Source organism: Sylvia atricapilla, chromosome Z (assembly GCF_009819655.1).
Source record: "Sylvia atricapilla isolate bSylAtr1 chromosome Z, bSylAtr1.pri, whole genome shotgun sequence".
In the NCBI taxonomy this organism is placed as follows: Eukaryota; Metazoa; Chordata; class Aves; order Passeriformes; family Sylviidae; genus Sylvia; species Sylvia atricapilla.
In genome coordinates, this window is record NC_089174.1 from 46151082 (window position 1) to 46175276 (window position 24195).

Sequence of the window (24195 nt, forward strand, 5' to 3'; positions counted from 1 at the left end):
GTTCGGGAGGGGAAGGCACTTGGCCAATCAGCTCCCTCCTCCGCCATCCGCATTGAGCGCGGGCCCCGCCCCACGCGGGCGGTGGCTCCCGCCCTGGCCCGTGTCTGCGTCGCGTCGCGCCTGCGCGCTGGGCGACTCCCGCCCTCGGCGGCATCCGAGCTGCTCCGGTTACGGCACGCCGGCTTGGCCGCCGCCTTCGCGGCACTGGTCCGCATCTTTCCCCCCTCATCCTACACGGGCCTGGCTCCGCCGCCGCACAGGCTGGCCAGCGGCCCGGCCCACTCCACGGATCTGCGCCTGTGCCCGGACACAGCCCACCCTTGTGTGCGCGGGCCCAGTGCGCCTGCGCCGGATCACGCGCCGCGGCGGGAGCCGCTACCTGCTCACGTGGGAGACGCGCTGCAGAAGCTGATTGGCTGCGGTGGCGGCGGCGGCACTAACGTCGCGCGCGCGGTAAGGGGGCTGGGTCATTCCCGGCGTTGCCATGGGAACGGGGCCCACGGGGATAGGTGTGCCCTAGGCATGGATGTGTGACAGTTCCGGTGTTATATTGGGAACGGAGGCTTGCTGTCCGCCGGCATGAGCTCACCGCTTGAGAGCTGGGAGGAACAGCGCCGAGCACCGGGCAGGGTGAGGGATCTTTGCTGTCCAGGGTCAGGTCAGTGTAAACTTGAAGGTCTCGTAGCATGGTCCGTGTGCTGACTGCTGCTGGATGAAGCTATCCCGACTTTCTCGTCTTTTCTTGTCTTCTGCTGCTCTCTCCTGTTCTACGGTAGTTGAGTTAATCTCTGGAGTGAACTCTAATTCAGTGGGAAACAAACTGAGCTATTTTGTGGCTAGGCTCTTCTGTCAGATGGGGCTATCAATCCAATTGGTTTTTCCTGTGTATGGTTCATGCATGTGAGAATGTATGGTAGTGTAGGAAGGAAAACAGAATTGCCCTTTCAACAGCAGCCTGCTCTTAAATTATGCAAATCCCGGTGACGTGCTTTGAATTTCAGAAACATGAAACAAGTTAGCAGAATTGGCTCGGCTAGTGGATGGGCTGACAACAGAATTCATCGACCCTGTTCCACAGGAAGGTGGCCCATCGGGAAGTGGCGCGTTGTTAACACAGCATTTATTTTACACTATAGCACAGAAGAGATGCGTGTGTGCTGGCTCGTGGGGAAAGAGAAATGCACTCAGCGAGTGAAACTGCCACACTTGGAAGCTGTGGTAATTGGGCGTGGCCCAGAGACTGGAATAACAGATAAGAAATGCTCACGGCAGCAAGGTAAGGTGATTTAGCTCAAATCCTGCTTTCTAAGTGCAGCAGCAGTTGAGGTTGCCTTGTTCCTCTGTGTGGTCTGCAGTGTTGCTTGGTTCTTGAAGTCATCCAGCCTTTTTAATGATCACTTACGGAGATCACTGGGATCTAAAGAATCAGTGACACTCAACGACAGGATGTCCACCTCCGTAAACTAAAGCATTAAACTTTAATGTGAGTTCCCAGGCCCACATTTGTGTTTCACTGTCTGCATCCCTGCTTCGTGAGCAGCATTTCTTCTCTCAGTATTCCACCAACTGATTTTTAGCATGACTTTCATTTTATACATAAAATAAGGTGATCTAGGAGAATATATGAAAATACCTGTCACCTATACAATACTGCACGTCTTCCCTGCCTTCTGTGCCTCTGGACCCAGTCTTGTTCTATGCCTTATTGTCACAGAGGGCTGGTGAGAATGTCAAGACATCAACAGAATCCAGCTTTGTTTTGAAGTAATTCCACCCTTGGCTCAGTTTATGAGTTGGTTCTGTTTTTACCTGTGGTCCTATAAAGAAGAGACAAGGCAGAAATATTCTTGGCGTACATTCACAAAGATCAGCTTCAGAAAGAAACATCCTGAAAAAGAGGAGTGTTTTCTGCACTGGGTGGTTGAGCAGTTGACTAAACAATTTAGTTGACTAAAACAATTAACATTGTTTTGTGACACTTTGTTCTTTCTTTTCTAGTTCAGTTAAAAGCAGACTGTAACAAGGGGTATGTCACAGTTAAACAGGTATGTTTTTATGTATGGATTTACAATATTTCTGATGCTTACTGGGACAGTTGTACTTAACTCCACAAATGCTCCAAGTGATGATTCTGATCACTGAGTCTGAGGGATCTGAAGCTTTCTTGTCACCAAGGGTGGTTACAGCAAGTAGTAGTGAAGTTTTCTCTTTGTGCACCTCAGTGGAAGACTGCACTGTTTCTTCCAGATACACTCCAGTCTAAGGCAGCCAGACTTGCAGCATCAGGGACTGCTGTTGTCAGTCCTCAATCAGTTCTGTCAGGTGCTGCATTTGAGAAACTTAGGACTTCTTGTGCTAAACTTGACTATCTTCCTCCTGAGCCTTGAACTTCACAAGCTGAGGCAGCCCATTTTTTAAGGTTGAAGTTCTTGTGTTAATGGGACTAGGCAGTTGTAGAAGATTCTGCTTGGTGGGCTGATAGAGCCAGAGATGTGGTTACTTCTGGGAAGGGATGGGATGTGAGATAGCACTGCAGGAAGGCTTATGTTACCAGATGGATGGAGACAGGCATACTCCCTCACAATTATGAGACCAAATATCTCTGAGATAATATGAAGGGAAAGGTCTCTGGTGCTGATGTTTGTGTGTGTGTGTGTGCCCACAGCATCAGCCTGTGTGGACAGCACAATATGTCCTACCTACTGAGTGGTAATATCTTCTCTTAAAATGCCTCCAGAGCCCACTAAGTACAGGCACCCCAGTGGTACCTGATGAATCTGCCAGAGATATCTCAGACAGTTTTTCACAGAAATCAGCCCTAGTCATAATTTGAATATTGTGTTACTGGAATCTCAAAACTAGGAATACTCTCTGGTGGTGGGTGCTAGCATGTTTTCACTGCTTGTTAAACAGTTGCTCCCTAGGTGTGAGGTCTGTGGCACAAGGTTCCAGTGATCAGTTGTTGATGCTTTATTTGCTGATGGGAAGCTTCCTTGACCTGGGGAAACTGCAGAGCTGTAGACTAAAGAGATGCTGATTTGGAATCAGATGTGTGCTTCATTGCAGTGACTACCAAGTGAGAGGTATAGTACCATCTTGTGAGGCATGCAGATATAGCAGCAGCCAAACTAAGGAGACACTCTGACTGAGTTCATCAGTCACAGGAGAGAGCTGATTTCCTGAAGCCTGTTTCATGCATAAACATTAGCCAAAAGCAGTTTGCTGAAGACTCCTAATTTAGGTAGTGTCACCCACATGATGAGGCAAAATCCATCTATCAAGCAATCACTGTAGGTTGCCTACACTACAGTGTGATTAAACTAAAACAATTCACTAAAACTGTTGTTACTCCTCAGAAGTAGTTGCTGCTGTTACTAGTGTTTTAATAAGTTGTTAATTCATGAGGGAAGTGCAACACAAGTGATGCTGTAACTCTGTAGCTGCTGTGGACCCAGGCTCCTAGTGACTCCGGGCCCTGAGGTTGTCTGCTGACAGCTGTTGACTGCAAGATTGGACAGAAACAGGTGTCCATGGTGCTGCACTGCCTGGTCTGCCAAAGTGAGTTGATGTAGGCAGTGTGGGCAGTGAATACAAAATGCATTTGCTTTCCAGGATAGTGACATTCCTGGAGAACTGAGCAGAAGTTCCACTTACAGCATCATTTTCTACTATCTTTCCCTTTTTCTGTCTACCAAAGATAGGGGTCAACCCAACCAGTATTGATCTTGTGCATATTGGTAAGGATGAAGTGGTGAAAATGAAGCCAGGCCAAGTTCTGCATATTGTGAATAACCTTTACCCCTACACGGTGCAATTTGCCGAAGAGTCTGGGAAGACTGTTCCAAAAGCAGACAGGATGCCACATGAGGACTCCTGTGAGAATGATGATACAGAGCTTGTGCCCAGAAAAACAATGAAGTTGGAGGTGGTGGATACACAAGGCAGTTCTACAAATCCCAAGCTAAGCAATACCAGTGTATCTACACATGAAGGAACTTCATGTAAAAAGGCAAGTGTATTGGTATTAATACTTGTGCTGTTTCTCTGAGGTTTTCTGCTCCATAAGAAGACATGGTCTTTTACTTTTGTGGATTCTGCTGGTGGCGGGCATCTCAGGTGAACACAGATCCTCACATCCCCAGTATACAGAGCATGAGAGGTGTTACGTGCTCCTGACTTCACCCAGACCCTTGAAAAGTTACTTGAGACTCATTCTGACCTGACCTGAGGGTTAGGTAGCTTCCTGTGAGCTTCCTGTAGCATTTGCTTTCTGCTCATTTGCTTCCCTGTAGCAAATGAGGATTTAATCTCTGGTTTCTCCTGCAGTTTCTGCTAGAAGGACAGTCCATGTGAGCTCCATTTAACTGGAGTCACCCAAGGACACTATTCTGGCTCTTCAGTGGTTATTTAAAAGCAAGTGCACAGAGAACAGAACAACCTGAGCCTTTCTGTTTTTTAGTTAGTTAGTTTGTAATTGCATGGAGCTTTTTTTCTCTTTCTGCTTTGTTCATTCTGTATGGCACAACCATTTTTACATTAATGAATGTTACCAGCAAGAATCTTTGAAAGGGAGTTTTTAGCCCTGTGACACGGACAAAATAAAGGATCTTAATGCATTTGGGACTAGTGCAGTGCTGGAGAAGAAGGCACAGAAATGAAACCCCTTGAGACGAAATTTTAGTCTCAGTTTGCTGTGAGTTGGCCACTTTATTTGTGGACTTGGGCTAGTTATATTAGGACCAGATTTGTGGTGGAATGAGCAGGGAGCTGACACACTATTTCCCTGACAGCACTGTAATAAGGTTTGAACTTCTTCCTTTGTAAGAATATGATGAATGTCATTGCTGACTTGAATAATTAAAACATCTGTTTTGAAAAAGGTGCACTCAAGGCACACCTTGTATTAGATGTTCAGTAGCTGACCTAAGAAATAGCTTGTCTTGACTTGATCACTCCTGTGTCTTTCTTGTTTTCTGTACAAGCCACTGCACAATATAAAAAAACATCAGTGTATTTAAGGATAAGGCCACACACTGCAATGACTTTGTTCTGTGCAGAGCAGTATGGGCTGGGACAGTTAATGGAGATCTTTGAGCTTTCTTTGGTTTTTGTGATCCCTGAAGAGGGGGCCTTGTGCCATGACATCTGCAGGCAAATTATTAAATTTAAACACACTTATACCTCCCTGTTGGTAGATTTCCAATGTTTGGAAGGTTGAACTTCCCATCTTCACAGTATCTTCTTAGGAGTTTTCAAAAGTAGCCTTTTGGGGGCACTTGGAGCAGGTGTGTTGGGATTTTGTAGAAGGGAAATAATTGAGCTTCTGTATTTGTATTTTCTTCTTCTAATTGTCATTCAGCTGTTATTGTACTGCTGTATACTAATGAATGTTCTTAACCGAATCCTTTAAAATATATAATTGAACACTTAATTATCTTATAATTTATTTTCCTCATTCTGTCCTATAGGAACATTTAGGACACTGGAGTCAGGGTCTAAAGAGCTCCATGCAAAATCCAAAAATGCAGGTGAGAGCTGTATACTTGTTACAGTAGACCCTATCTAGCAAAGCTAAATGAGCTTGCATTCTTCCTTCTGCAATTCGCTTTAACAATCTGAATAATCAGTGGAGTCCTGCATAAGGGCTGAAATGTATTTGCATCTCTCTCTGTAGCAACATTAACTTGAGAGTTTCTACTGTACTGATTTTGCAGAGTGTCATTGTCTTGATTATCTTTGAGTTCTCTGTACTGTGAGATTTGGCCAGCGTATTTCAAAAAGGTTGATGAGAGAGCAGGTGAGCTGTGCAGTTGCTTTCTTTCCTGAGGGAAAACAACTAAAATGAGGTTATCATTTGAAGCTGAGCAAGCCACAGAGGTTCCCATTGTCCAGCATCTTGTTTCTTAGTGCAGTTTCCTGGTTTCCAGCAAATTCTTAACTTTCACACCTTTATGTCAGCTGACAGGATCTGACCCCTAGTCTCACTTGGCCCCTGTCAGGCTGAAAATAATTTAGAGTCATAGTGTATGTTGAGTTGGAAGGGACCTGTCAGGATCAGTGAATCCAACTCTTAGCCCTGCCCAGGACACCCCCAGAAATCACACCATGTACCTGAGAACAGTTCTTGAGCTCTGACAGACCTGATGCCATGATCACTTCCCTGGAGGAGTCTGTTCCAGTGCCCAGCCATCCTTTGGGTGAAGAACCTTTTTCTGACATCCAGCCTAAACCTCCCCTGACTCAGCTTCAGGCCATTTCTTCAAGTCCTGTCCCTGGTCGTAAGAATAAAGAGGTCAGTGCCTGCCACTTCTTGTCCCCTCAAGAGAAAGTAGTGACTGCAGTGAGGTCACCCCTCAGTCTCCTCCAGGCTGAGCAGACTGAGTGACCTTACTGTTCCTCATATGACTTCCTTTCAAGGCCCTTCACCATCTTCTTAGCCCTCTTTTGGAGACGTTCTAAGAGCTTAGTATCTTCTATTGTGTAACCCAGAACTGCTCCAGCACTGCAGGTGAGGCTGCTGCAGTGCAGAACAGAGCAGGACAATCCCCTCCCTTGCCCAGCAGTGATGTTGTGCCTGATGCCCCCCAGGACACAGGTGGCCCTCCTGGCTGCCAGGGCACTGCTGGCTTGTCTTCAACTTGCCACAGACCAGAAGCCCCGGGTCTATTCCATGAAGCTGCTCTCCAGTCTCTTGCTCCCTAGTCTCTCTGTATGTCCAAGTTTTCCTGTTCCAGGTCCAGAATCCAGCACTTTCTCTTGTTAAACTTCTGCCCAGCCGTCTAATTTGTCCAGGTCTCTCTGTAGGGCCTTCTTGCCTTCAAGGGAGTTTACAGTTCCTCCCAGTTTAGTGTAATTTACAAACTTGTTTTTTATTCTTTCCAGTCCTGTGTGCAGGTAATTTATTAAAATGTTGAAGAGCGCAGGGCTGAAGATGGAGCCCTGTGGAACCCCACCAGTGACAGGTCTTCAGTCTGATGTCACCCCATTCACTGTAACCCTTTGTGCCCAGCCTATGAGCCAGTTCCTCACTTAGCTGATAACTAAACAGAAGGCTCTCATTTCTTGACAGATTTTTTTTTTTTTTAATTCAAGCGTGAAGTGTTGAACTGCATAGATTTACAGGAGAACTGGATGTCCATTGTCCTAGAATTGCCAGCACTTTCAAATGAGCCTATCTATAGGGGGTGGTAAAACTATGGAAATTCTTCCTTACTGTAAACATGAAGCTTAATTTTTATCCCTGAAGCAGAATTCTATATACTTACCAAACAAGGCTTTATTGACCCAAAATGTAAGCAGGTTTTAAAACTGTTCTTTTAATGTTAGACACAAATAACTGTTCATGATTGAAGGTTAGCTTTATTAGTTGTAGTTTAAATATAAATGCACAAACAACAGAACTCCTATATTTTCTTTTTAATGAAATATTAAATGGCAATATTTCTTTCTTTTGAGAAGACTTGAAAGTGATCTTTCTCCTAGTGGCAGCAGGAGCTGACACTGACATGCATGTATAAAATACCCTGCTGCTGAAAGAATCAATCTTGTGATTTGTGTACTGAAAGAACTTTAATCTTCCTTCCTGTTGAGTCAGACTGATCTGTATATAAACATACAAGAATAATTAGCAAAGGTGGTGAAGATGTCATCCATCTCTCATCAGCAGCTGCACTGCTAAGAGACCAAAGGCACAATACACAGTTTCTGTGTCACAACCTGACAGCTTTTTATTGCTGGGATCTCCCCACTGCTGTCCACAAGCTTCCCAACCATTTCTCTTCCTCAGCCTTACTGAATTGTTGCAGAAGGCAAAGCAAAATGAGAACAGGAGGAAAGACGTCATAGAGAGGAATCTGTTCTTCTTGTGAGTGATCCTACCATGCAGCACACTGGGTAGGATGAACTGAAATAGTCCAGACTTGAATATTTTTGTCTTTGCAAAATGCTGGTGGAGGTCTGCAGCACACTGCTGGTAGCACATCTGAGATATGTGCTTCACTCCAGAAATCTGCAGTCCAGTGCATTCCTACCTGTTCTGTATTGAGCACAGTGGTTTTGTTTGTGACTGCAGAGCTTGAATGGGAAAGAGCTTGAATGAGCCTGATGGAAAGTAGAGTTCCCTAAGCCTCACTGGTATCTCAGTCCAGGTGATTTTCAAGTGTTCATATACACCTGTAACTATGGTTAACTTACTGCAAAGTAAGATTGGAAATTACTTTTGTAATTAAGTATATGAAAAAGAAAGCTGGAACATTTCTCTATAGCTCCCTGGTATATGTTATAGAAGAGAGTGCTTATCCTGGAGCAACTTAATTCCAGCAGAAGTTCTCACTGGATAGCATATCTCCACTAAATGTAGTGCTTATAGGAATAATATATTTAACTTTCAATCAGAAAGTAACCTAGTTAGTTTGTTTTGCAAGGTTTACAAAGATGAAAAGACTGTAGTCATCAAGGATAAATATCCCAAAGCACGTTACCACTGGCTTATCTTACCATGGGACCCCATTTCAAGCCTGAAGTCGGTCACCAGAGATCACCTTGACCTCCTGCAACACATGCATGCTGTTGGGCAGAAAATGATCGAACAGTGCCCTGCCAGCGAGAGCCTGGAGTTCAGACTGGGTTACCATGCTATCCCCAGTATGAGGTGAGACCTAGAAGAGTCGTGTGGTGGGCATGCTGTTCTTCCAATTACACAGATTTGGGACTAAATCTTTGAGATTTGGCATTGCTGAAGAGCAGGCAATCCTCCTCAATACTATACACAGCTTGGTGTGCAGTCCTTTGCCCCACACTACTGTATAGATCTGGATGCACAGGTGTCTTTGGTACAGTGGGAAATGCTTGTTGGGGTTCTCTAGCAAAGGTGGTGCCTGTGGCTGTGGGATGCCTGTGGTCCAGCCCGAGTGACAGGAGCACTGCTGCCGATGCTAGGGCATCCTCTTCCCAGGGCACCAGTGTGGCATTAGAGACTGACTCCTAGACCTGTCATGTCCTGCCCAAAACTGAGCAAGGATTTGAGTCTTGTGTCCAAGTCCAGACCTTAGAATGTCCAAGTGCCTGTTGATACTGCAGTCAGGTGTTTTCCAGTTCCTGAATGAAGCTTTTGAGCACTGATCAAGTCCCATTCAATTACTCTACAAATAATAAAACTTCGGTTTATTATTAAACCTTTAATAAGCCTTTGGTTTGCTAACACTACTGTCTCCAGCTTTTTGGAAATCAGCAGGAGTACAGACTGCAGTGAGGGGTCAATGGAATATGCAGACTAATGACTCTGACCATTTATAAGTGAAATAGTTGGCAAAAGACAGTGTTCCAGAACAGACTGCATTTCTTCTGTCACAGGGTCAGGACTGACCCACAAGGCTGGCAATTTGCTGAATCATGTTTGCAACTGATGCAGCTGCAAAACAACTTCGAGCGTTCTCATATCTATGTTATATATTTTTTTCAGTCAGCTACATTTGCATGTCATCAGCCAGGATTTTGATTCTCCAGCCCTGAAAACCAAAAAACACTGGAATTCTTTTACTACAGACTACTTCTTAAATTCTCAAGGTAATGATTAGAAAAAGTATTTCATAACATAAAATCCTGCTTGCAGGTTCTGGCATTGGGATTTTCTTCCAAACAAATGTGCACGGTATACATTTTATTGCAGAAAGAGGAAATTTTTATTTATTTTAAAATATTGGGGAGTAGTGCTGAGTAAAACTCAACAAATGTTGTGGCTGGTTTAAATTAGAATGCAGCAATGACATACTGTGCATGCAAAACAGTGCACATAGATTTGCAGCGTCATGTGTTTCATGACGCTATGTGGTCTCAATACCTATGGTCTTTTTTATTTTTATCCCCAGATGTGATACAGATGGTAAGAAGCAAGGGAAAAGTGATGGTGAAAGACCATGCCTCTGAACTTCTCAAACTTCCCCTCAGGTGCCATCGCTGTAAACAACAGCAGTCCACAATCCCACAGTTAAAGGAACATCTTAGGAAACATTGGCCAAAATGATTTTGCAAATAATCATCTTTAAATCTGTCTTCAGATTTCAAGCCAACACAAAAACCACAAAATGTTAACGGAAGTGTGTGTTTATTAACTGGAATTACAAATGTGTGGGGAAAAGTAGCCTGGAAACCAAAGCATACTAATTTAGTAATAGCGTCAACAAAAAACCAAGCCCTCTGCTTTCTCCCTACTAAAAATATAAACAAAGCGACTGAAATTGAAGCTTTTGGTTGCAGCTTTATTTTGGTACAGTAATCTGTAAGTGAACTGAAGTCTAGGAAGTGCTTGGTTTGGATGAAAACATTTATTTTAATTCAGAAGCTGAACTGAGCCCAGATTTAAGTTTCTACTGAGAAAGAAACAATGATTTAGAGGTCTTTCTCTTGATGTTTTCTGCCTATCACTGAAGTTCCACCTAAGTGTTAATGTTGCAAGCACTGGTGTGGCTGACAGAATGGTCAGTGGAGCGGAAGGAGCTGATCACCCCCCACTTTGCTGTTCCACTGAAGGCCTGACAGTTCAGTGCTGCTGAACTGTCCCTCAGCTGTGGAGTGGGCTTTGCCCCTCACCAGAGTGCCAGGACAGCCAGTGGTCAGGCTCTAAGTGGGGCAAACAATCTCTTTTTTTTGTACAAGGATGTATTTAAACATTTTTATATGGATACACATGTAATATACAATGACCAGCTTTACTGCTAGCTAGAGTCATAGAACTATCGAGGTTTGCAGTTGCTTGCCTGCATATATTGAGGTTGGTACAGAAATTCTGTGGTTTAATCCTGCCCTGTTTGTCCAATCAGGATTTTAGTGAGCCTCTAATAATTTCTTGTGAAGATGCAAACTTCCAGAAGCAGCAGAACAGTAATAAAAATCTCTTGAGTCCTGATCTGGTTTGTACAGTTCAACTTCATCCTAAGCCCAGTTTTGGCTTAAGATGCTCTCTGGGTGAAATGGCTTTCAGCAAGAGTGCACAGAGCTTTTGCTATACAAGCAAAATGCTTTTTCTAGCAATAACACATTCTGTGGGGAGAGGGTGTTCTCTTCTTCCATTACCCCATGCAGCAGCATGTTGCTGTACCTACTCAAATGTGGCAAATAGTAAGTTGATGTTCCTGTCATGAAGCTATCCCCAAAAATGTGTACTTTCAACCTAGTATGCAAGAATCCAATCCACAGAGGTGGTCATGTTTATTTTGTGCTTGTGCAGAGATGGGTGCTGGAGTGGTGAATCCACAGAGCCAGCACACCTAGTTCTAGCCAAGCACTGTAGCTAAGATATTTTCAAAATATCTGTGTCTGCACTTGCCTGATGTCTAAATACCTGCCTACTCATTAGTTATTTGACAATCTTTTGCCTGCTTCAGTTTAAAGGTACAATGTGTTTTGAATTTATTGTGTGTATTCAGTAGGTAAGGTTCATTTGGAGGTGCATAATCTAAGCTTCAGAGAAATGGTTTTCACATTATAATGAGCTAAGTACATCTAAAGGATGCTTTTTTAGCTGATATAATCAATTTCAGTAAAACATGGAACATTGCCAAATGGAGTGTTCAGTATCTGATTCAAGATTTCATGTTTGTGTTTTGTACTTGTTTCAAAACTATTTTGCAAGACCTTACTATTTCCCACTTCTCTGGGTCTTTGAAGTATTTATTTTTTTCCTGTGCAAAATCTTTTCTTAAACCATTCATCTTTCACCGCAGTGGGGTACAGAGGTGAAGGATTTGCCATGGCCTAATTTAAAACACCAGTCAGAGTTCAGCTTTTGCTGACGTCACTAATAATATGCCTTAAATAACAGAATAAAGCTTACAGAGTAAGGAACAATGACTAAAGCACAGCCACACTGTAAATTAATTCCTGATGCAAACTAGGATTTCAGCTCACTCAAGGCAAAGTGCTAATGCTTTGCAAAAGGAACAATTAGGACCAAGGCCAGTTGTGAATGCGGGAGAGCTGCGGTCTTCTTCATGGCAGACACAGGCCAGAAAGGGAATCCATGCTTCTTCACAGTGAAATGCGCTGCTTATCGCTCATGGCCTATCATATGTGGGTGGGAGTCATGGTTTTAGTACCTCTCAGAGCAGGTCAGAGTGAAGCATAAATGCCTGCAATCCATCTGTATGGGAACAGTGTGCAGCTGAGTCACAGTTGCTACACTCAAATGCAGAGCACGATTCAGAGTGACAAGTCTATGTGTGATATTGTAACTCAGTGGTCTCAGAGGGAGGGATGGCAGCATGTCCAGCACTGGCTGTCTGAGGTCACCCCTGTATGGGAAAGATCTGCAGAAAGGCAGCAGTGGGCACAAGTGCTCTGAAGCCAACAAGGGGCAGCTGCCTATAGGGGTAGTCTCAAGGCCATGAGGGAAACAAAGGCAGGAAACGTAGACATTGTGACAAATTACTTTGCATGTGGCTTTGCAGGGGACCCACAGCCTTCCTCCAATCTTTCATCTACAGCTGCTAATAAGTCCATACAGCAGACTGCAAGCAAACAATATTATGACATCTTCGTTGCAACAGAGCCTCAGAATAGCAGCATAACCTTAACACTCATCAGCCAGTGATGATAAAGCATCTCCCTTCCACCCCTGGCTGTAATTAAATCTCTTCTGTAGGTGTATTATCCTCTTAATATTACAGGAATGAGGCGTGTTGTGGTTTGAAAACAAACCAAGTGAGAGGCTCTGACTTATTAATAAAATTTAATGAGAAGAAAAGGAAAATAAAATAGAATAAAATAAAATAAATACAAAAAGAAAAACCACTGACAGGGTCAGAATACAACCTGATCTGGGTGATGGAAACAGTCCAGATGAGGTTGTCTTCTTGAAGCAGAAATCTCATAGAAAGGTCTGGTAGCTCCAGTCTTCTGGGAATCCAGTGGGTGAGGGCTGCTTCTACTGTCCCAAATCCCAGCTTATATCCAGATGAGAATGCTTGACTCCTCCCCGTGGGCGGAGCATCTCACAATGGGATGATGAGTCATGGAAGAGGGCCTTAATGGCCCATTAAAGAGAGAGATAACTCCCACTGGGAGTTATCTCAGTCATGCACAAGGCATTGATGGGCCATTAACTGAAGATGGTGATAGAATATATCCTAAACTACAACCCAGGACAAGGTGTAAGGCCAAGGAAGATGTGTCAAGGACTTTCCATGAGATGTGCCATGAGGTATGTAGTGAAGGGATTAACATGGTGGTAGGCTGATGGGGTGACAGTTTATCAGCTGGAGGTCAGATGACCCTTGCCCCTGCAGGTTGAAAAGAGACTGGTGCAAGAGTTCTGTGCACCCTCATGAAAACCCCACTGCCTTTGTCCTCTCTTTGCAACTCTTAATACTCATTTATGCAGAAAGTTGCTCTCTCCCCCTCCTCTCCATTTACAATTGCAGTTACAGAATACTTGAATATAGTCTCATCTCTGCTTCTCCCAAAAAGAAAAAAAATATTCTTTGAAAGCCTCCAAGGCAAGAGAATGAGAACATGACCACCTTGCAGACAAGTCAAGGGTCTTACTTGTCTCTTCCCCAGAGCAAGGATGCCTCTTTGGAACTCTGACTCCATTGGAGTATACCTGGGAACACTTGTACATAGCACTATACACTTACATTTTGCAAGTGTGTTTGTCACTGGCAATCTAACAAGACATAATCTGCTGCTCCAATGAACCACACTGTTTGTGGATCTGTTCATGAAAGTTCCTATTGAACTTGATGGATTTCCTTTATTTTAATGAAGCTAATCAGCAGACAGGTGAAAAATATCTAACAAGAGAAACAGGTTTCCATACAGCTGCATTTGCTTAGAGGTTGAGACGTTTTTGTAGTTAACTCCATATTTCTGCATTAAAGGCATACTTCCATTCCTGGTAACTCTGTAGGAGCCTCCACAGAATTTGTAAGGGCAAATTTAATGTGTCTGTAATGACTGTTCAGAACTAAAGCAGAGTGCATTTCAAGATTACATGCATCACTAAGAAGGCAAAAAAAACATGCCAGCAGAAATCAAGGAAAAGCTCATCCTAGCTGCTGCTGAGAAGAAACTAAGGTTCAGCAAGCAGGACATCCCCCCTTCAAGGCTCACTGACACTAGGTGCTGCTCCCAGCTCTACTGCTCCTTACTCCAAGTTCACTCAGGAGTAGACAGTAGGAATTCAGTGATGAATGATGTAGAAGACTGGTCTTTCACTTGGATGGCAGATTTGAAGGGGTTTTGCCTTGATGGGAGCACAAGAAAGCACACCTAAGCCAAAATGGTCTTTGGCTTTCACCATTACCATGATGGAAAACCAGAAGAAATCATACACATACACAAGCATGAATCCTCAGTAAGCCAGTAGCAATTTTACCTTTTCTTGTGTTCTTTTTCTAGATAATAGATTAGGTTGTGCAAGACCTCAGCATTTCCTGGCATCAGATTTAAGAATGTCAAGAATTATTAGTGTCAGTGTCACATTTCAGTTGTAGGGCCAGAGTGCTCTGTAGAGGAGCACAGACTCCCTCATCAGCTCTTTCTCCAGATCTGGTAGATGGCTTCTTTATTTCAACCATGGACTGAGCTCTGCTACCATTTTGAAGACCCAGATCCTGTGAAACAGTCTTTCCCTGTAAAGTCTCTCATGTATTTTGCCATCTCAGAAAGCTTTATTTACTCTTGGAGAATCTCTTTCCAGTGTAGTCACAGAATTTGACAAGCTTAAGACATCCCCACACAACCCAGAACAGGCCATGAAACTCAGAACAGCTGGAATGAGATGTGCTTCAATGCTTCACACTGACAAAAGACTTTTTTACCACTGCCCAAGCCCAAGACAGCACAACATACAGTGCAAGACCAAATGGCTGCCCCATCTGATGGAGTTCCTGCCACACAAAAACAGTGACCTGCAGCACTGGACTTGATTATGTTGTGCAGTCAGAACCCAGCTCACTGCTCTGCCTCCAACAGACGACAAATAAACAAACACCCTCAACAGACAGTAAAGCACCTTGTTTGTGCAATGCTTTTCTGCAGCACTCAATGGAAATGGCCTGAACACTGCAGCTGCCAGGCCAAAACTAACCAAGAAGGGGATGCTACCACTGAAAGGGTTTCCAGCCTTGTCTCCTTCCTCTGCTCCCAGAACTGCTGCTCTTACTTCTCACATTAGATTGCAGTATTCTGGGGTAAAACCTAATTCTCAATACAGGACCAGTTTCGAGATGACACAGTTCTGCAATAGTGCACAGCAATATCAGGGTACAGCTGCTGATCTGTCAGTGCCATAAAGCAGCATTAGTCTATCTTCTTTGATCTCAGATAATCAGGGTAGTATTACCCAGCAAAGTGTGACACTGACACCTCTGTCCTGCTTTTGTTCATGTTTTCCTCTGTCCAAGACCTCCTTCTTGTGAATGGGCCCAGTTTCAATACAGCAGTGGTTGTTGGCACTGCAGGATTCACTCTGATGTAACAGAGCAGTGACAAAAATCTAGTATCAGCAACACTCAGATTCAGCAGAGAAAACACAAAATTCATTTAGCAACTACAGCAATTTGCTATTGATACAGTCTTACAGGAGAACTGTCTAAAGCAGGCTGTGCTTAAAATGTGGCCTGTCATCATGGCAGGTATTAACTCTAGGAAGGAGGGATTGCAGAGAAGATAACCAGTCCAATACTAGTGGGATTGCTTCATCCAGAAAAGAGGAACAGTGATAGGAGCTTTCAGAGCTGCACATCCTTTTGCTCTCCAGCCTCACAAACCACCTCTGCAGTGGATGTGAGTGGCCGTGTCCATAACTGTGACACGATATCGGTCACAGGTGAAGGGACCCTTTGCACAGCCCTAAGAACAGTGAAACACCAGAACAGCAACAGCTTCTGCAAAGATAAAATGAAATTATACAAAAAGTTAAGAGTTCAGAGTCCACAGAGATTCCTTGGCTTCTGGTTACTGGAGAAGATGCAGTTTCCACTGTGTATTTTTATTTAGTTTTGGTGGAGCCAGTACTTCTGGATCTGAAAGGCAAATGGAACAAGTGTCAGAACATGGGGTAACAGCAATATAGTTTCTTCAAAAGCTGTCAACTACTTTATTCACGTTTCTCACATCACACAATACTGAGAAATCTTTTGACATCTGTAATTTCCCTGTAGTGACTGATCATCAGCCTGCACAGGACAGTGTCTTCAGAAGACCTACTTTCACCAGGAAACTCTGAGCACACCAAGTCCCCTCTCAATAGTTAAATGTTACTGTTCAGAACAAAGAGGCAGAGGCACAAAGCCACAACCATTAGTGGCACAAAGCAAAACTCCATTCATTCACCTGTCACTGGCCCATCATGCATCACAGTGAACTGGCTCCTTTTGGAGTAAGAGGCACAAGGCTTTTTTTCTCAAGCCAGCCCTGGAAAGTGTCAATAGACAGGTTGATTCTATAGATTCAATAGAGGACTAGCAGGGAAATTTAAGGACTAGCATGGAAAGAGGATGTAGGACTAGGGGGAAAATGGAAGACTGGGGAGTTGGGACCCTAATTTCGTATTCACTGCAAGGACTTTGATATAGCAAAGTGACACGACAGATTGTAGCCTGGTCTGGTCAAGAGCCTGGGCTGACTGCCAAAGCCAGAGAGAAAAGTTCAGCAGGTAACTTACATGAAGAATTATCTAACACATTCTTTAAGAAACCAGATTTTCAATTCCCTCACAACAGACTGACATTACACACACAGGAACCCAGGAGCAGTCGAGATATTTTAGTACAGGAGACAGTTTGGCACACAAATTTAGAACAAAATAAACTTCGTTAAGAAAGTTGATCACTTGCCACAAGGCAGCATAGTACACCATAAAGAAAAGCAAGGAATCACCACAGCTGAGTAACTGGTAATACTCTCGGCAGGCAGCAGTGCTTGGAGAATCTCCAAACCCACCAACCTTCCTGACATTTCACACTCAAACTTAACTCAGAGCCTCAGCTAACCTTGCACAACAGGAGGCATCATCCTCTTTTGCTGATAGGCAGCCATAATGCTGTTAGCTGTTGAATTGGGTCCCAGGACCTGTAAGAAGAAATAGCCATGTTCCAACCTGAACAGAGCAAGGCACAAGCAGGGATACTCTCAAAGGAAACTCTGCTATTATTGTCCAAAAACAGGAGACCTCACAAAGTGAACAGGATCAAAGCGTAATCAGCATGATCAAGCCCAGTGATGTCTCAGAAAAGTTAACACAGAGGCAGAGAGAACATTTTTCACACAGCTTTTCAGGATACAGAACTCTTATCCCAGCACCTACTTCTCCATGGCGTCATAAATGTCATGGTTCAGCAAGACTGATTTCGTTACAGCACCATTAATATTTAAAGTTCATCTGGGAGTCTCTGTTCCCTGTCAGAACAATTTTAATCTGTCTTTAAGAGGCCTGCTAATCAGCAATTAGGGAAAAGACAGTGGGGAACATCATGTGGTCACCATAAATTCTCAGAAACCACTTATTAGAAATAAAGACATTTTACTTGGGAAAATAATACTTGTTTTGCATTAAGGTAAATCTTAGAAGCCTGACATAATCCTTCTTTTTTAAATTTACTCCTTATGATATATGGTTCAGACTAAATTGACCAATCCAGTAGCTTTTGACTTCACAAGATCAGACTGGGCAACAACTACTCTAATAGACTTCTACCATCAGATCAAGAAAAGCAGGGAGTGTTCCCATATTCTTCTACAAATTGCTTCAGATGGAGCTTACAAAAGCAAGTCACCACTAGGACAAGGCAACACAAGCCTTAGAAGACCTCATCACATCCAGTGTGGCATCCAGTGCAGGGAACATAGTAGGCTATACATGTTGTACCCACGAAGAGTGTACTGGCTCAGCAACTCCTGCCCAGAGTGTATACTGACCCTCTAACAGTAAAATACCCCAGATTTTGAAAGCCAAGGAAGGATTCCATGCTCTTTGCTGAAGAATGCAGAATACTGCTAAACACTTGATACTGTCTAGTGAGTGTAATAGGTATTATGGATGAACACAGACCAGGCTGACAGAGCTCTGTTGCAGGTCTGGAGTCCAGATTTCTGGAATTGAAGTCTCCATCAACTGCAAAACCTCTTCCAGGACTTGCTGTAGTGTCCCAGCTTGCTCATCATAACTGAAGAGCACAAGCTGTTTCAGAAGGATGTGTATCTCTCCTGCAGGAGGAAGCAGAAGCAATAAATAGCCATCAACACAGGTATACTAAATGAACAGCTGCATTTCTTTGCTATCAGCACACAGGAAGGAGAGCAGCAACTCAGATCTGCTTCCATTCCTACTGAGCCCCTACAGTGTCTGAGAACAAAAAGAAGACAAATCTGCAGTGGCACTGAGAAGGCTTCTTTTCTCTGCTCCCTACTTCAAATGCAGAGAGCTCAAATTATTCTGAGCACAGAGGAAGATTAACTAAACCAAGGTCCAACACTGATGGCTGTATGGACCAGGTAGCTTTTCTCCCCAGCATACACAGTAAGAACAAGAGGGGGCACACTACCTTAGCTGTCCTCATCCTCACAAGCTGCAGCATGGATTAGTCACCCATTGTCCTACCTTTCACAATCTCCACAGCACGAACACTCTCTCCCAGGGCTTCCAGAAGGCCAATATCCTCAAAAGGACTCCCCTCCTTCAGGCTGTATCTCTTACGCTCCGCCTTGCGTCGGTTCTTTGAAGATCGCCTGCAAAGAGCATGTTCAGTTACAATGTGCACAACAGGACTAGCTGTTAGCAGGGTTACGTCTGAATGAACATCAACAGTGTGCATGAAACTTGTCACTCAAGTCCTTGCTTTCTCCAGTGACCGAGGACTGTGTGTAACCGTAAGTGCTGTGACAGTTTTCAGTGCTACTCAACAAATATCCTCAGTGCTCTGAAACACAAGACAGGAGTCAGGCTGTTTCTCTGCTCCAAAAAGGACTGCTCCATGTTCCAGCAAGGTTAAAGCACATCTACAACATGAAGCAGGAGCTGCTCCAAGCACAAAGCATTACTCACTATCAGGTAAAGCTGAAGTCCACTTAAAACACTAGTGGCCAGAGTCTGTGCTTGACTGTGAACATTTTAATTTCTGCCATCTCCAGAGCCTGCTTAGCCACCTATGATCACAGGAAAGTAACTTCTTTCATAGACCAGACCTACTTGCATAATGTTCCCAAGTGATCTGCACACTCTGACATTGAATACTAAGGCTGCATTCTCCTCCTGTTGACATCTGGTCCACAAAAAAAAAAAAAAAAGTGTCTAAAAAGCCCACATTTTTCCCACAACTGTATTCTTCCACCATTCAGCCAGGAAATTCAGAAATGGTCCCACAGATTACACCAGCCTGTTACACAACCACCCCACACTGCAGGTCATATTATTGAGAGCACTCAAAAACAATGCACACAACCACTGTGGGAAGACATTGGTACAGTTTTAGTAGCAAGTCCCATGCACGAAGCACAAAACCTGGGCCAAAGAACAAAAGACATGTGCAGAAGCTGGTAATGTTTGAGAGGCTCTGCCTGTATTCTGTGTCTAGCTTTCCACAGCCAGCTATTCTGGCCACATGCCCAACACCCAGGAAACCAGAACCTGGCCAGAGCCTGTGTTCTCAGCTCCTCTACCAGGCACCGAATTCCTGTTGCACTAGTAGCTTCTGGCTTTTTCTGCTCTTTCCCTTCCAATGACAGTTAAAATATCCATGAAATGCCTGTAGTTAAAGCAGCTCCCAGGCGCCACAGCTGCAAGGAGAAGCATGTCAAGCATGAGCAAGCTAAGCTTCTGAATGCTCATGCCAAAACAGTTACTACTTGATTTGGAGGCAGATACCTACGCTGATATTCTTGAATTGCTGTGTGAGTATTTGCTGTTCATGTCACTGGCTGTCACAACACTGCTGGTTTCAGAGAAAAGATCCAATTCTGGGCAATTTGGCACTTCATAATCTGCAAAACATGATAACAACTGTCACAGTACAGAAAAAGGTCAGAATTATTTCAAGCTTTCTGTTCGATCTGTGTAGCTTGATGGGCAGATTCATTCTGCCTGCTGGGGTTCCAGAGCCTTACGGCTCCCCACTGAGCCAGCACACAAGAACAACCAGTAATTGTGAGAACGACCCTGCTCCTCCACCCTGGTGGGGATCCTGATACTGAACAGCACAATCAGAGGGATGACAATCTCAGTGCAGCAGATCTGGACTAGGACACAGCATTCTGCTTTCAGAGAATTTCCCTGAGCCTGTGTGAGCTGGCAGGTGAGTATGTCTATAGGTACTTTCCACAAAGGACACACTGAGCAGTGTCTCACCCAGCCAGGAATGGTACTGTGGAGACAATGCCATGTCATTTTGAAGAGCTGTCAGGTGCATTTTCATTGTGCAAAAGCTATGACCCAAGGAAGAGCTGAAAATACACAGTAACCACACTCCAAGTATGGAGTGAGGAGGGGTTGAGAAGGGTGCTGTTTTACTGCTGTACATCCCATTAAAGCCAAAGGAGAGCACAGTTCCATCAGAGCAAACAGCAACCACAAACAAATGATCCCAGTTTCTTATGCAGGAGAAAGCCATATGCACTTCAATACTAACCCTGTGGGTTCTCACAGGCCTTCTGCTTCAGCTCTCGCACCACTTGCAGGCGACTCTTATGGCGAAGAAATGCTGTTTTCTGGGAATCCAGGAAGATCAGCTGACTTTTCTGAGCTAATCATTAAGAAAATCAAAACATAAACATTTGTGCAAGAGAAACAAAAAGCATTTTTTACACAGGCACAGTCCCTCAACAAGCTCAGAAAAAAATCCTGCAACTCATAAAGCATGAATAGGAAGAACAAGGAATAGTAGCAATATATTCTTTCTATGTGGAAGAGAGAATAAAGCTTTCAAATAATTTTTTATTCAAAAAACCTACTCATCAAAGCTTAGAGGACAGATAGCCATTTTCCTGGTCCATAGCTCTGCTGCCACATGTGCTCTGAAACAAGGACTGTCCTGCTTGTTCATGGACATGCGTACACAGACACCTGAGCAGCTTCTGACTGTGAGGTCTGGAAAAGCTCCAAAGAAGCCTGACTAAGCTTAAAAGATCCCATGACACTGCAGGGCTTCAAGATGCACTGAGGAAAGCCAAGTGCAGCTAACTGATCAGCATCAATTAGATGGAAGCCAAGTATCGTTCCATACACCTTCCAGAACTAGAATGCTGTGATTTCCCACAGACCTAGCAAAGACCCTTTTTAGCCTCAGACTCTTGCACAGACTCACCTTCCAAAATAGCAGGTTTCAAGTTGGTCTCCAATATATCCAGTCTATCATACCTGTGAATCTGGATCAGGGAAAGAAGAGAAGGTACCCTTTAAGGATCTTACTCAGATGACATCCCTGATTTTGCACTCTGAAGATGTATTTCCACTTCTGTTCTTGTGGTTTGAAATGTCTTACCAGTCTCAAAGCTTCTTCCCAAAGAGCCCCTTCTAAGAGCAGAAGAACAGCCTCTTCATAGTCCTAGAAGGAAAGAGCAACCATGGGCTGCTGATGACGTTTGTAATACATTTTCAGGTAGAAGCTATTCAGATGAGTATTTCTATGCAGCAGTATCCCAGCTAAAAGGAAAACACTACTATACCAGCTACTTTGAGGTGTTGACATAAAAACCCAAACAAGCAAACAAAACCACAAACCAACTCAGCAAAACTGTGTTACTTCTCCCACACTAAGGGGAAATCCGTCTGGAACTGTGTCTTCCTTACTCCAGCCCTCATGTTTCAGCTCCCTGAGCCAAAAGGTTTTCATACCAAAGTATGGGCGACTTCACGGGTGGAAAAACTCAGGGATACAGGATTTACCCTCACCCTGCTCACTGCATCACCCAGGCCTGCTCTGCCCTCCCCAAAGGGGCCCATGGCACAGACTGTTTTGCTGTCAGCATGTACAGTGTCACATGTGGTGCAGGAGAACAGAGAAAACATGTGTGGTGTATTTGACTGACAGATACTGGGCATTTCTGGGACACAGGCAGAAGGGTGATTACATTACCTGAGTGTACTGCTCCAGGAGTATGGCTGCCTCTGCATACTTTCTCTGTTCAACTAGTTTTCCTAAAAGAAAAAGTGGAGTTTCAGCTTTTCAGAAACAGCTGGATTTTCTGCCAGAAAACTACAAAGTATAGGAAAATCCTACTGACTGAAATCTTTCAAATATACTTTCTGTTTGCTCACACACATATTCAACTGCTAACTAACAGTTGAATACATGCTAAATAACAGTTGTAATTTAAAAAGGGCACTATAAAAAAGCATTAAGTGACAGAAAAAGCGAACACTAGAGTATCCAACTCGAGAAGACTAGACTCCTGGAAGCCATATTCCCTGTGTGTTAAGTGGCCCTTCATAAACTCCGCTTCTGAGTAAGGCTGAATTCAGGATGATATTCCATTCTCTGGCTGAAATAGGTGAAATTTCTCTTGCTGAAATATACACTGCATCCACAACACACCTCATGTCTGACATGTGCTGCTAGTGAGCACAAATTCTCTGACCAGCTACCTTCTTGTCCTTAGAACAACACACAGCTTTATGTACCAGCTGGTCCTAGCTGCTAGCTGGCTTCAAGGAGAAAACAAAATGCAGCTCCAAATTATCCAACAGCCTTTGAGGTCAGTGAATAGGCACAGCACTTGCACCAGTTAATGTCTAGAGGCCTCAGTAACGTCAGACACTTCAGTGCATGTTCATTCCTTGAGGTTAATTAATGAGGCAACTTGGAAGAGCAGTCTGGCAACCAGCTGCAAGGGAACCATGCAAGTAGCAGTCAGCACCAGACAGCCAAGGCCACAACTTGCTTGACAGCTCCTGGGTTGCCTACCAGTTCAGCTTCAACATCTTTTGGTTCCTTTGAGAAAACAAAGGTAATGTGCAAATGCACAAACCCTTGGGGAAACATGGGACCTTTGTTCTCATTTAAGAAAAGCACTGCTGAATTCTACAAAAATTTTCATTGAATTCTATGAAAAATTGAAGTGAACCATAAATAACAGCAGTCACTTCTGCTCTGCACATTTCCATCTTTTCAAAGCCTACCTGCCATGCTCCGTGCCAGGCTGGACAGCTTATCCTTTGTGTAACCAAGCCGTGATGCCATGCACAGGGCTTGCTGCCAGCTGCCACTGCTCTGAAAAGCATCAAGTGCTTTTGCAAAGATGCCAGCACGAGCAAATATCAATGCAGCCTGTTCATACAGCTGCTTCTGAATCAAGTACTCCCCATATGCATGACTGATATCCTGAAAGAAAGGGAGAAAAAAAACACCAAAAAACAAAACAGAACCAAAAAGGTTAGTAAGGTAGCAGCAGTCCTCCATTTTTGAAAATTAAGGGCTCATCAACAAAAGCATCTTAGCCAGCTTCTCCAAGAAATTTCTAGGCATGAAGTTTCTATCCATTTCAAACTATATCAAGCCAAGGGCTGATGACCAGCACATGGAGACACTTCACAGAGCTACAGCAAGTGAGGCACCTGACTCTCCAAACCAAATGCTGGGTACACCAGATACTGCAGGAAACCAGACCTTTCCTCTCCACCCACATGATCAGTTTTTGTTAGAATGTCTCTCTGAACCAACCTACTTTAGGAAACAAACACTGGCACAAGGGAACACGCACACCCTGTAACTCTACAGGTACAGGCTACTCAAAGCTCACTACCTCCATGAAGAAGGAACAACTGTATTTGACTGGAAGGATCCAGGGGGAGTAATGAAACACTGCCAATGAGTTATTCAGAAACAGACCTCCATCATGAGTAAAGACTCCTTTCTGCTGTCACTGTTGCAAATAGATGGATTTTTCTACTTCCCCTCTCACTCAACTCTTCCTTGTACAAAGGCTTGTGTGTTGTGTATTTACAGAATTTACCTTAGATTATATTAAATGCACTTACATTTTAACTCAGCCTTGGAAAAACTAAAGCTCTTCCGTAACACTGAAACCAGTAAGGGATACTATGTACTAGAAAACAGCACATCTAAAAGTGTCCAAGTTCTCCAGCACTTTTCAGAATAGTTTAAGGATAACAAATTTCCCCACACAATCTGCAAGCCACAAAGGGATTAAAATGGGAAGAAGTCTCCCTGAGGTTATGGGAGTTATGCAGCAAGACAGTGCAGC

The 24195-nt window shown here is 43.9% G+C and overlaps 2 protein-coding genes across 2 annotated transcripts in view; one reads left to right on the forward strand and one right to left on the reverse strand.

Moving 5' to 3' along the window:
- The first annotated feature begins 324 nt into the window (after nucleotides 1-324).
- On the forward strand, nucleotides 325-10240 carry APTX (aprataxin). Its single transcript, XM_066338411.1, has 8 exons — nucleotides 325-453; nucleotides 1137-1276; nucleotides 1999-2045; nucleotides 3698-4009; nucleotides 5469-5528; nucleotides 8424-8650; nucleotides 9461-9564; nucleotides 9867-10240. Exons 2-8 carry the CDS (start codon nucleotides 1147-1149, stop codon nucleotides 10019-10021), a joined length of 1035 nt encoding a protein of 344 aa, XP_066194508.1. The 5' UTR covers nucleotides 325-453; nucleotides 1137-1146; the 3' UTR covers nucleotides 10022-10240.
- A 4390-nt stretch (nucleotides 10241-14630) lies between these two features.
- Nucleotides 14631-24195, reverse strand: part of ELP1 (elongator acetyltransferase complex subunit 1) — a 32115-nt gene continuing 22550 nt past the window's right edge. The window contains 10 exon segments of the mRNA XM_066338409.1: nucleotides 14631-16022; nucleotides 16992-17070; nucleotides 18050-18204; nucleotides 18599-18726; nucleotides 19866-19977; nucleotides 20622-20735; nucleotides 21297-21357; nucleotides 21474-21536; nucleotides 22068-22129; nucleotides 23111-23312. Coding sequence (XP_066194506.1) covers nucleotides 15955-16022; nucleotides 16992-17070; nucleotides 18050-18204; nucleotides 18599-18726; nucleotides 19866-19977; nucleotides 20622-20735; nucleotides 21297-21357; nucleotides 21474-21536; nucleotides 22068-22129; nucleotides 23111-23312 — 1044 coding nt within the window. The 3' untranslated portion in view covers nucleotides 14631-15954.